Source organism: Periplaneta americana, chromosome 13 (assembly GCF_040183065.1).
Source record: "Periplaneta americana isolate PAMFEO1 chromosome 13, P.americana_PAMFEO1_priV1, whole genome shotgun sequence".
Lineage (NCBI taxonomy): Eukaryota > Metazoa > Arthropoda > Insecta > Blattodea > Blattidae > Periplaneta > Periplaneta americana.
The window spans coordinates 51651161-51664966 of NC_091129.1; the positions used below are offsets into that span (position 1 = coordinate 51651161).

At 35.0% G+C, this 13806-nt stretch overlaps 2 protein-coding genes across 2 annotated transcripts in view; one reads left to right on the forward strand and one right to left on the reverse strand.

Annotated features, from left to right (window-relative positions):
• LOC138711896 (facilitated trehalose transporter Tret1-like) overlaps positions 1-13806 on the forward strand; it is a 156050-nt gene that overhangs the window by 113465 nt on the left and 28779 nt on the right. The gene's annotated exons all lie outside the window — the stretch shown is intronic.
• LOC138711893 (uncharacterized) lies at positions 10074-12518 on the reverse strand. Its single transcript, XM_069843170.1, has 2 exons — positions 12247-12518; positions 10074-11641 (listed from the first exon to the last, which is right to left on the reverse strand). Exons 1-2 carry the CDS (start codon positions 12399-12401, stop codon positions 10339-10341), a joined length of 1458 nt encoding a protein of 485 aa, XP_069699271.1. The 5' UTR covers positions 12402-12518; the 3' UTR covers positions 10074-10338.

Here is a 13806-nt window from a genome sequence, read left to right on the forward strand (position 1 = left end):
AACGCTCTACCAACTACGCCAATAGTTTAACTGCAGTCAGAATGGCATTGTAACGAGCAATGGTCGTACTCCACTTGAGAACCTGTTATACAGTACATATTGTTTGTGTTACAATATTCACTGTTTAAACATTTTGAACCATCTGTCTGTTTTAAATCTCGTATATGAAATATTTTCTCGGATGATTTTAGTGATTAATAGTTGTGTTCCCCATTATAACTACTAGAAGAATATACGCAAACTTTTGAACAAAGCCTGGCTGTCCCGAGCGCTCACGGAAATACCCGATTCGAACTAAGTCTATCAGACGCCGACCACTTTCATTTTGACCAAGTGTACAGAGGAAGAACATGTCTCAAATAAGTCGAAGCGATAAGCAAAGATCTACTGCGTCTACTTTGAAGTGTGATTGGGAAGAAATGTTCTTTTTGAATTGGAAGAGCAAAATATTTAGTATATACGGGGACTTAAAATCAGTTAAGAAATTCATTCTTAAAATACATTACTCCATACGTATATCGCATCCAACAAAATTATGACTATGTAGGTGATGAGCAAATAAAATTATTAAATGGACTCAAAGAAGCACTACTGCCAAAAGAAGTTTAAATTAGCTTAAAACAACTCTTTGAGGGGACACTTGCTCTCAGCGATTATGAGTAAAATTACCCTATGAAAGAAGGGAAATTAAGATTATTGTTGTTGCTATTACCATTATTATTATTATTATTATTATTATTATTATTATTATTATTATTATTATTATTATTACTTGCTGGCTTTTAAGGAACCCGGAGGTTCATTGCCGCCCTCACATAAGCCCGCCATTGGTCCCTAACCTTAGCAAGATTAGGCCAGTGTCTATTATCATATCCCACCTCCCTCAAATCCATTTTAATATTATCTTCCCATCTACGTCTCGGCCTCCCTAAAGGTCTTTTTCCCTCCGGCCTCCCAACTAACACTCTATATGCATTTCTGGATTCGCCAATACGTGCTACATGCTCTGCCCATCTCAAACGTCTGGATTTTATGTTCCTAATTATGTCAGGTGAAGAATACAATGCATGCAATTCTGTGTTGTGTAACTTTCTCCATTCTCCCGTAACTTCATCCCTCTTAGTCCCAAATATTTTCCTAAGCACCTTATTCTCAAACACCCTTAACCTATGTTCTTATCTCAAAGTGAGAGTCCAAGTTTCACAACCATAAAGAACAACCGGTAACATAACTGTTTTATAATTTGTAACTTTCACAATTTTTGACAGCAGATTGGATGATAAAACTTCTCAACCGAATAATAACAGGCATTTCCTATATTTATTCTGTGTATAATGTCCTCCCGAGTATCATTTATATTTGTTACTGTTGCTCCCAGGTATTTGAATTTTTCCACCTCATCAAATGATAAATTTCCAATTTTTATATTTCCATTTCGTACAATATTCTCGTCACGAGACATAATCATATACTTTGTCCTTTCGTGACTTACTTCCAAACCTATCTCTTTACTTGCTTCAAGTAAAATTCCCGTGTTTTCCCTAGTCGTTAGTGGATTTTCACCTAACATATTCACGTCATCCGCATAGACAAACAGCTGATGTAACCTGTTCAATTCCAAATCCTCTCTGTTATCCTGGACTTTCCTAATGGCACACTCTAGAGCAAAGTTAATAAGTGAAGGTGATAGTGCATCTCCTTGCTTTAGCCCGCAGTGAATTGGAAACGCATCTGAAAGAAGCTGGTCTATACGGACTCTACTGTACGTTTCACTGAGACACATTTTAATTAATCGAACTAGTTTCTTGGAAATAGTAAATTCAGTAAGAATATCATATAAAACTTCTCTCTTAATCGAGTCATATCCCTTTTTGAAGTCTATGAATAACTGATGCACTGTACCCTTATACTCCATTTTTTCTCCATTATCTGTCGAATACAAAATATATGATCACTAGTTCATCTATTACGCCTGAAACTACGCTGATGATCCCCAATAATTTCACCTACATGTGGAGTTAATCTTCTCAAAAGAATATAGGACAAAATTTTGTACGACGTCAACACAAGTGATATTCCTCGAAAGTTACCACAGTTAGTCTTGTCCACCTTCTTAAAGATAGGTACGATTATGGACTCCTTCCATTGTTCTGGTACAATTTCCTTTCCCCAAATAGCAAGTACAAGCTTAAAAATTTCGTTAGATAATGCGCTTCCACCCTCTTGTATTAATTCTGCTGGAATTTGATCGATACCTAGACACTTATAATTTTTCAGATTTTCTATCGCAATGTCCACTTCAGAAAGTATGAGTTCGGGTATAAATGGCTCAGCAGTTTGTATTTCAATTTCGTCCTGATCATGTCTATTTGGCCTATGTATATTTAGTAGTTGCCCAAAATAGTTTTTCCATCTGTTCAGGATTGAATGAGAGTCTGCAAGCAAGTCACCATTTTCATCCTTGATCACGTTTACCCTTGCCTGATATCCATTCTTCAATTTCTTTATGCCCTTATATAAATGTCTAATGTTTTTATTTTTACTATTTGTTTCTACCTCATTCAGTTTTTCCTTCAAGTAATCTCTCTTTTTATTCCTAAGTGTACGATTTGCTTCCCGTCTTTTATTGAAATAATTATCTCTATTCGCCTTAACTGGATCCTGTAAGAATTTCAATTTTGACTGTTTCCTTCTTTCTACTACCATGCAACAATCTTCATCAAACCACGATCTTTTTCTTAGTTTCATAATAACCTATGCTCTGTTCAGCTGCAATTTTGATATTATCTGGGATATTTTCCCACACGCTATTAACATCTAACTCTTCCTCAACTTCGTCAGAAATTGCTAATACGGCAAAACTATTTGAAATTTCGACCTGATAATGTTGCTTAGTTTCCTCGTCCTTTAATTTCGGAATATTGAATCTTCTAATATTAACTTGATGCTCTATTCGCTTGGCTACTGATAGTCTTTCTCTTAGTTCTCCAATTACCAAATAATGATCAGAATTACAGTCTTCCCCTCCCCCCTGAAGGTCCGAATGTCTACTATACTAGTATGTCTTCTTTTATATATCAAGATGTGATCTATCTGGTTATGTGTCAATAATCTGGAGAAGCCCAAGTAAATATAGGTATATCTTTATGGGGGAATGTTGTACTTTTGACAATTAAATTTTTTGATGTGGCAAAATTGACTAACCTAACTCCATTGTCATTACTATTTACGTGTAGGCTCTTTTTTCCAATAGTCGGTTTAAAAGTATCCTCACGTGCTACTTTAGCATTTAAATCTCCCAATAAAAAATTTGATGTGATATGTAGGTAACTGATGAAAAGTCTGTTCCAATGCCTCACTGAAGCTATCTTTATACGGTCGTCTTTCTCTTCTGTAGGAGCATGAGCATTTATAACTTCGATATCGCACCATCTACCCGTAAGTACTAAACACGATAACCTATCACTGATAATTCGACCTTTTTTACTGCTGATTTTATTCTTTTATGAATAAAGAACCCTGTTCCTAATAATTGATGATTATCGTTTCCTTCCCCATAATCAACAAGTAATCTTCTATTTGTGTCATGCCGTTCCCATCTAACCTAACCTCCTGTAGTCCCACAAAGTCTATTCTATATCTAGCTAGTTCTTTTACTACTAATGTTACCCCTCCTGTTCTATATAGACTTGTAACATTCCAAGTACCAAATCTCAAAACCTTATTCCTTTGCTGTGGTCGTGCCAGAGAATCAGTCCCATTCCGAGGCTTATTTGAAGGTTTCGTAACAAGGTGTTTTTTTACGGTGATAGGTTGTTAGCCCTTCGCCCAAGCCCCAAGCTGGAGGATCACCCCTCACCGGCTATCCCCGACTACTTATTCAAAATATTCACAGCTACCCTCCATATCTGGAGGCCGTCTCCTCTATCCGCAATCTGAGGACGTGCCATGCCGTGGTGTTAGGGAGCCACAATAGGCCTACATAGATTATTATTATTATTATTATTATTATTATTATTATTATTATTATAAGTAGTAGTAGTAGTATCACTGTCACTATCACTATCACTATCACTATCACTATCATCATCCCTCAGCGTATCTATTATATTAAAAATGTATATTAAGAGAAAGACTATCATTAGCCAAACGAGTAGAGCAACAAGTTAATATTAGAAGATTCAATATTCTGAAATTAAAGGACGAAGAAACTAAGCAACGTTATCACGTCGAAATTTAGAATAGGTTTGCCACTTTAGGAAGTTCCGACGAAGTTGAGAAAGCGTTAGATGTTAATAGCGTGTGGGAAAATATCAGATATAAAATCAAAATTGCAGCTGAGTAGAGCATAGGTTATTATGAAACTAAGAAAAGAAACCGTGGTTTGATGAAGATTGTTGGATCGTAGTAGAAAGAAGGAAACAGGCAGAATTGAAAGTCTTACAGGATCCAGTTGAGGAGAATGGAGATAATTAATTCAATGAAAGACGGGAAGCAAGTCGTACACTTAGGAATAAAAAGAGAGGTTACTTAAAGGAAGAACTCAATGAAGTGAAAACAAATAGTAGGCCTAAGAATGAAAACATTCGAGATTCATAGGCCTGTAAGGGTATATACTGTACTCCAACCACGAGAAAGTCTCTGCGGAATGAGACGAAGCGGGGTAATGCTGTGAATGAATGTTGATGTCATAAGATGTCACAAGGTCACACACGTGGGTACTCGTATCTCTATTGGCTAGCTCTCACAGCACAAACAATAAAATTGATAGATACATATTTATACTACCCTAGTTACAAAATTAGATCACTGTTAATCGCCTGGTCTTTTAATCCCTCCATACAGGAAATACCATATGCAGGAGAGCGCATGGTTTTCAAACTGACGTTATAACGATAATATTATCTATCTACTTCGCTCCAATAGATGACGCAATAGTAAGCACATTCCTTTCACGGTTGATCTCCTGGTTGGAGAACAGTAGGAACTTAAGAACGGATATCAGGCAAGAGTAAAACGTGATCAAGGATGAGCATGGTGACTTGCTTGCAAACTCTCATTCAATCCTGAACAGATGAAAAAACTGTTTTGGGGAACTACTGAATGTAGATAGGCTAAATAGAAATGATCGGGACGACTGCTGAGACATTTATATCCGAACCCACACTTTCAGAAGTCTCAATTGCGATAGAAAATCTGAAGAAGTACAAGTCTCCAGGTATCGATCAAATTCCAGCAGAATTAATACAAATGGTGGAAACGCATTATCTAGCGAAATTTATAAACTTGTACTTAATAATTTATTTAGTTATTTAATCTGGCAGAGCTTAGGCCATTAGGCCTTCTCTTCCACCCAGCCAGATCCTAATTCTAATTGAATGCAATTGGTTACATAGTTGTTACATTAATATCTAGACCAGGGACGCGATGCTTACTACTAATTCCGATTGCGAGGCACATTTCTGTCTGAGGCACATTACTACTACAGCAGTAAGAAAGGGTGTGAAGCACATACAACGTTGCAGTCCGTGACAGATTGCAAGCGGGATTACAATAAAAATTTTAATGATGAGTAGAAGGTTCAGTTTTTATATAATGTATATGGCGGTGAAGTACAAAACACAACACAGATATAGACATTATTCTGGAGAAGAGAGAAATTGATTTCAGACAAGACATCACAGCTGCATTACCATTTAAGGGGACACTATTGTGAAATAATGCTGAGAAATTAAAAAAAAAATCTACGTATTTTGTTTTTATGATCGTAATTATATTTGAGACTGTTTTAAATGATCTAAACATATAATCAAGTTTGGCCAAACATACGGTGCGTGAGTTAGGAGAAATGTTTTTTTTGTCCTTTTAATACTGTTTTCTCGACTTTAAAATTTTAAGCAGTTTATTGCAATAAAAAAAGCTCCTTGCACAACAGTTATTGTCATATTGGTCTGAAACTTCTCACGGAGGTCAATTAAATGTTGATAAATGGAACTTAATTAGCATTGTATGAAATATTAATATCTAGTTTCTTCGGGGAATATTCATATTGCACTTATATTAAATATGATGTAATAGTAAATTCATAAAGTTTAAAAACGTATTGTGTCTCTCTATTTAAACTGAGCTCGAAAAGCTAATTAATTTTTATTCCCATAACTATTTTCAAGATTTTGAGCAAATAAGAACTAAACATTTGAAAAGTTGTATGCAAGCAGCCTTTTTAGTAACGTCAATATGAAATATATTTAAAAATATAATTTCAAAACTATTGGACCAAATTGCACTAAATTTTGTAGAGATGATAGTATTATGGATATGTTTATGTAGTTTAAACGTCACAAATTTTGGTTGAAAATTATGGAAGTATTAAAAATTATACTACGTATCTCCTTAAATGATTGGACCCAAAAATTACGATGGCTCTTCAACAGCATAATTTAATGAATTTGTTTTTTCGCGTTATGTGCATCTCACAATTCATTCTAAGAAATCTTATTACATAATCATGACTGAAGAGTAGGGACTATACTTTCACAATCACACAATCAATATACTTTATTTCAATCAATATTGCCCTTATTATTTTTATACAAATGTTCAAACGTACTTGCAGATCACAGATGTCAAGCAGGTAGACCTTATTGGTTCCTCCAAACCAATGAAGTGAAGTATTTACAGAAAAACAACTACTTTTGATAAGAGAATGACTTCCAAAAGATAAAGAAGAGAAGTTAATTGATTTACAAGCAATTAACTTCCTCTCTTATCTTTTTTTTTCTTAAAACTTCTCTCCTTTGCGCTTTTTTTTAATTATATATGAACATGTATATTAAATAATTATTACATAGCCAGACATTTAGTAACGTAAGTTATTGTAATAATTACTATCTTTATTCGATGCATGTGCATGTAGAATTGTCAAAAAAAAAAAAAAAGTGGCTGCACTCGTGAACAGCGAATATTTTCTAAGTCCGCTTCGGTTCACGGCGATGTTATACGATGCATGTGCTTGTAGAAGCAGTTCCGGAACTCTGGAATTATTCCATATCTGTGTCTCGTAGAGGAGCAGTAGAGTGCTCGCTTAATGATTAGAAGGTTGTGAGTTCGGATCTTGTTCAAGTTTTCATTTTATTTTTTAATCGTTCTTTAATAATAGTAATTCGTGGCGCTACAGCCCGTGAAGGGGCTAAACCGACCAGCCGGCTGCTGGCCTCACGGCCACATGCCGAAGCAGAGGTGGACCATCATCCAACCAGAATAGAGGTATCGTGTGGTTAGGATACTGATCCTCCCAGTCGTTAGCCTATAGCTGGCTTTCGCAACCAGATTTCGCTACCTATCATAGCTCCCCAAGTGCATCACCATGCTGGGTGGGCACCGGTCCCATACACTGGCCGAAATTTCATGAGAAAATTTCTTCCCCCATGAGGACTCGAACCAGCGCGCATTCCGTAACGCGAGGCCTAGGCAGGATGCCTTAGACCACGACGCCGCGGCGCGAGTCTAATCGTTCTTTAGCGATATAAATAATATTCAAATTATCATTTATATTCTGTTATCTTTCTTTATAGATATGAATAATATTCAAGTTAGCTATTTTTATTTTGTTATCGTTCTTTTAGCGATATAAATAATATTTACGTTATAATCTTCTGTATTCTGTTATCGTTCATTAGCGATATAAATATTATTCAAGTTATTATTTACATTCTGCTTTCGTTCTTTAACGTTATAAATAATAGTCAAGTTATTTATATTCTATTATTGTTCTTTCGCGATATAAATAATCTGTATTTTATGTAAGTAATTCTTATAAAATAAATAACCATTTTCTTTGTAAATTAGATTATTTTATTTAAATAATTAATTATATATTATATAATATCATATCTTAATTACATAAATCGATATTTATCATTTATATACTGTTATCGTTCTTTAGTGATACTGTATAAATAATATTCAAGTTATTTATTTTGTTATCGTTCTTTAGCGATATAAATAACATAAATTGAATATTAGGTTTGGAACAATACAGTTGCATAATACTGGTGTTAGTTTTCTTCTTTTTATGTTATTAAATTATACTATCTTAAAACACAATAAAATTAAAAGGACTGAGAAGGATTTGAACCTGACACGTTGACTTCTATATTCCGACATTATTCTGACTGAGCTACGAGGGCACATGTATAGAAACGTTTGCGGAATAGTTGCCCCAACACCCTCCAAGATTTTCTGATGATTTGTAGAAGCTAGTCCAGGATGCGGGTGGGCAAAAGCTAATTGGGATTTTCCGGTCTCTGATAAAAAAATCCTAACAGAACTAATATTTAACACTTACTGTGAAAATCGGTGAAGTCCGGAGGGTCCAATCAGTCAAATCCACTCTCCTCATCATCACGCTTCGGCCCCCTAGGATCTAATAAGATGCGAAATAGACAGTGGTGTGCGGATTACAACGGGAAGTTATAGGTCGCGCCAGGGATTTTGGCAGATGGATTTTCTTAATGTGAACTGGAGAGCGAGGTCCTTACCGCTGCAAGATCGGCTGTTATCTCTGTCGCAGTGGAATGGGTAGGACATAAGAGTAAACATGCACGCCCGAGTATTTGTCCACTCTGGACAGTCACCTCCAAAAACTAAACAAATATTACAGTAGTCTATATGTGTCTTTGGTATTGCCAAGAAACTTGTTCGATTAATTAAAATGTGTCTCAATGAAACTTACAGCAGAGTCCGTATAGGCTCCGTGCGTTGCAGGGAGAAATGCACCGCCGCGCTCTGAGTGGCGAAAATTGTAAGTTCTTGCGTACTACCGCGCGAGCATCAGCTGTCATCTCACAGTGTACTGCCATGGCAGATTTAATAATAACAGTGGGATTTCAAAGTATTTTCTATGACAATAATCGGCCAAATTCTTCTAAGAAAGGTCGTTTACTTGCAGAAAGTGGTCATGTATTAAATTTACAAGAAAAATATTTCGCTGGAATTTGCAAGAGTGTAATAACTGCAAATGTAATAAGACAGACATCAGTTAGCCTGAAACCTTATCATGTCACCATAGAGGTAACGTAGTTATTTATGTATTATTACTATTTGTGATTGATGTTAATTTATACATTAAACGATGCTGACTTAAAAAGACGACCTCATGTTATCGTAGGTTAATGCTGCTAGAGAAGCGATTAATAGTTCCTGCGAATGTCCTGCTGGATCGTCAGGAAAGTGTAAACACATTTCCGCTGTTGTTTATGCAGTTAACTCCGAACGCATCACTTCGCGAACTGATCAGCCCTGCGAATGGTCTCGACCCCATATCTCAAATGCGGGGAAAGAGAAATATAGCAAGGGGAAGAGATTAGAAGAACTTTTTCCCAAAAAAAAAGCAGAGGCTTGAAGTTGAAGCAATTGAAATTCCTGCACTGAAAACCCCATGTATACTGACAAAAATTTTAAACGAAGAGAAAAAATCAGAATCACTTAAAGTTGTCAATGAACTGCTGGGACATTTAATAACAGATATCACAGCTATTGTTGAGAATAATGCATGTAAAGGGCTAATCACAACATTATTAATGAAACAAGAAACTAGGCCTATAATAATTAATGAATGTAGTAGCAACATTTCTGCATTAGAAAATGATTTTTATGATAATCATGTCCTAATTGATAAGACCAGAGCAACTGAAATTTGTGTAAAAACCTTGCATCAATCAAAATCAGACTTATGGTTTAAAGAAAGAAAAATAAGGATTTCTGCGAGTAGGGCACATTCAATTAAAACTAGAAAAAAAGATCATGAGAAGCTGGTAAATACCCTCATGAACCCAAAATTGCTTCATGGTAGGGGTCTTAGGAATGTAACTTTTGGAAGTAAATTAGAAAAAACTGCACTTGACAAATACACAAATTCATATGACAGAACAGTTGCTGGTTGTGGTCTTATCATTCACTTAACCCAACCTTGGTTGTGTGCTAGTCCTGATGGGATAGTAATGATGAATGGTAAGCCAGAAAGAGTATTAGAAATTAAATGTCCTATTTCATGTAAGAAAAAACCCATTGTCGGTGAGATTGGGGACATTAATGTATCCTATATTATAAAAAATTCACGAGGAAATTTGGAACTAAAACAAAGTCATACATATTTCACTCAGTGTCAACTGCTGATGTACTGTTGTGGCGTTGATTTCTGTGATTTTTTCATTTATACAGAGAATCATATTTCCATTCTTATAGAAATTCAAAGAAACGATATGTTCCTGAAGGGCTGTATTGAAAAGTTGCAACAGTTTTACTTCACACACTATTTAAAAGAACTGGCATACCGTTCTAACAATGATCTTCAGAAATCAATGGAGGCTGTACATTAGTCATAACACAACACATGTGCACAATGTCATCAATACAATGTAATAGTTCACTTGGACATTTTTGAAGTATATTATACACTTTCACTCTTTGAATGCAGCGTTCAACGTGGATCCGCACACTAGCAATATTATAAGTATCATCAACTTGATCAGGTGTTAAGTGACCTTCATTCATAAAGGGTGGCATTACCAAAATTGCATTGCTCTCCTCCAATACAGTTTTTATTCCGGGAAAACCTTTATCTGCCATAATTTGATCTCCTGGTTCTATCAGTTTCAAAATTCCACAGTCATTTGTGATAAAACTGTCACTGGCTCTACCTCCATAACATTTGGAAATAAATGTTACCATACCACAAGGCGCAATTCCAATAAGAACTTTTGCAGTATATGCAGACTTATAGTTAGAGTACATATATACACGCTGACTGATTTCAGGAGGTTGTTCTGTTTTAATTTCAGTGCAGTCAATAATAGCTCTACAATTCGGATAATTATCTTTAAACACAGTAGGCAATGTTGCATTAACAGTATCTTTGCTAGGCCAGAAAACAAAGTTTTTAGTTGCTTGTGCAAGTGTAGGTAAAACAGATTGGAATATTCTAGAAATAGTACTACGGTGAACATTGAAAATTACAGCAAGGGCAGCAAATGGCAAGGCTAACTTCATTTTCATTAAGAATATTAAAAGTTTATTTTCTTTACTAATTTTACGCTGGGTACTGTCTGACAGTAAGTTCAAAAATAAATTAAAAATTTCTGTGTTAACACCAGCCAGGACATTTAATTGTGATTCATCAGAAATTGAACTATAACCAAAAAATCCTCTTTTTTCATATGGGGAGTCAGACCCAGACAGTTTACTGGAACACTTAGGTTTGGCATACAATGCGTGGAAGGCTGATATGCATGCTTGTGTGCTGACATTGTTTCCATCCACCATACAACTGAATTCAAACTTGCTTTCTTTGTCATAATTTCTATCTGTCTGAGTTTGGGCATCAGTTTTGGTGGTCACTAGGATAGACGCACTATCTTCCAAAGGGTCTGATGTATCCGGCTGTGAAATTATTTCAGTTCTTTTCTTCAGTCTTTTAAATCTGTTGAGAGAGTCTGTTCCTGTTGACTCCCTTTTGTAACATTCAGGAAAGATGCTTGGAACATATGCTGGACTAGCAGGATTTTGAGATTTACACCCTCCTATGAAATGTTCGCTACAGATTCTAGATGATTTGGAAGGTGTCCATAAAGTGCCGTCTGCCCTATAAAAATAATTCGTGTAAATGTGACATATTAATGTAAACATATTGTTTAATGTTTGACAAAACTATAAAGGCAGATGATATTTAGAAAATCACTTCAAATAGATTTCATAAAATGTAGCTTTGGTTTCTATTAAATGTTTTGTAATTTCTGTTGTAATGAGTATAAATTATTTTTTGTTATATGTCTTCGTAATGATATATCTTTAGGACTATTACAATATTGTAATGTACTTTTATTTATATTATTTTTCTGTATTTGTAATTCCTTCTATATTCATAATATGATTCTGTAATTGTAAAGTATGTATGTAATGATACTATTTTTCCGTATTTCTCATATAGGCCTATTTCTGTAATTATATAATACAGGCTATCATAAAGACTTTGCCATAATTACTGAATACAATGCGCCCTACTATTATGATGTGTTTACAAATATGGCCTACAGCTGCTTATTTTGTAAGTATAACATTAACGTGATTATTTGCATGCAATAGTTACTGTAGGTTTATTGTAAAATCCTCGATTACGATAAGTTCTGTAAAAACTTAATTAGGTATTAATTAAAATACTTAAATCCCAAATACTTAATTTAAACTCACTCTTTCCGATTTACTGCTATTATCCACCGTCTTTTCAAATCCATTTCGTGGGGTCGTGATGGAAAACTATAAAACTTCACATTTTGCTCTGTATTACAATATCTATTATTACAGCTAAAAACACAGCACATAATTTTGCTGGACCGCTTTGACATTTTTAAAATAGCAATCTAAAGGCAACACTTTATGAAAGATTAAATAAATGCGTATAAAATCACTCCTACTCGAATCTTCCAGCAGTCGGCTGTCAACACAGATCACACACAGCTGTTGAAGACAAGCCTACAAGTAGTTCTCGTAGTGTCCGCCTGTAGCAGCAAAGTGCTATACGCACGGAGCCTATAGGCCAGTTTCTATCTGATGCTTTTCCAATTCACTGCGGGCTAAAGCAAGGAGATGCACTATCACCTTTACTTTTTAACTTCGCTGTAGAATATGCCATTAGGAAAGTTCGGGATAACAGAGAGACTTTGGAATTGAACGGATTACATCAGCTTTTTGTCTATGCTGATGATGTGTATATGTTAGGAAAAACTCCATAAACGATTAGGGAAAACACGGAAATTTTACTTGAAGCAAATAAAGCGATAGGTTTGGTAGTAAATTCCGAAAAGACAAAGTATATGATTATGTCTCGTGACCAGACTATTGTACGAAATGGAAATATAATCTGTTATATATATGGAAATATGTTAATCCTTAGTCAATAGATAAGACTGAGTTTTACGAAATACGAACATTAAGGGATGGAAAATGGGAGGCAGTAATGATCAAAATAATTATACCGATTTATTTTTTTTAACCAGCAGACGTGCAGCATTAAATTTAAAACAAAGATTCACTCATAAAATTGGGTTAGACTATTCATCTCATCTCTCAGAATTGTTTCTAAAATGTATAAGGAAAGTAAAAAGATTCAATTTCATGTAGGCTACTCCCTTGAAATAACTTCAGGGTTTTTTTTTTTTACTTCCAGCAGAGAGGGGAGAGAAAGAAGTCGACGATTTTAAAAATTCACTAAACTATATTTAACTAGAAACGTAAAATTTAAAATGAAGGTTACTCTCTACAATATTGGTTAAACATTCTTAGATTTCTTAAATACCATATCCTAAGGTACTGATGAAAAGGCAGAAGGAAGTGAGAAATCTCATGTCATCCGATCTCGATGAAAGTCGATATCTGGGGATCTTTGCGATCACAGACTACGAATAAGGTATTATTTAGTCCGACTTTGTCCCTAAAGTGGTGGAGTGGGACAAAAATGGGTGAAAAATTAAATTAGATATCTTAGGGGTTTTCGAGACGAAAATTACGAATAATACAATTTGTGCGAATTCAATATGGCAGTTTCAGTACTACGAATTATATTTAAAAAAATTAAACATCGGATATCGCACAGGTAACACATGTACAGTATTTAAGGGGGTATGTAACACCTTTTGATAGTAGGCCTATACATTTAGTAAAATCCAAAGTGTAATTTCTACATATTCTGAATGAATGTTGTGCTGGAATTTAGTATTGTCATCAGCCAATACCTCTAGATTAATAAACATC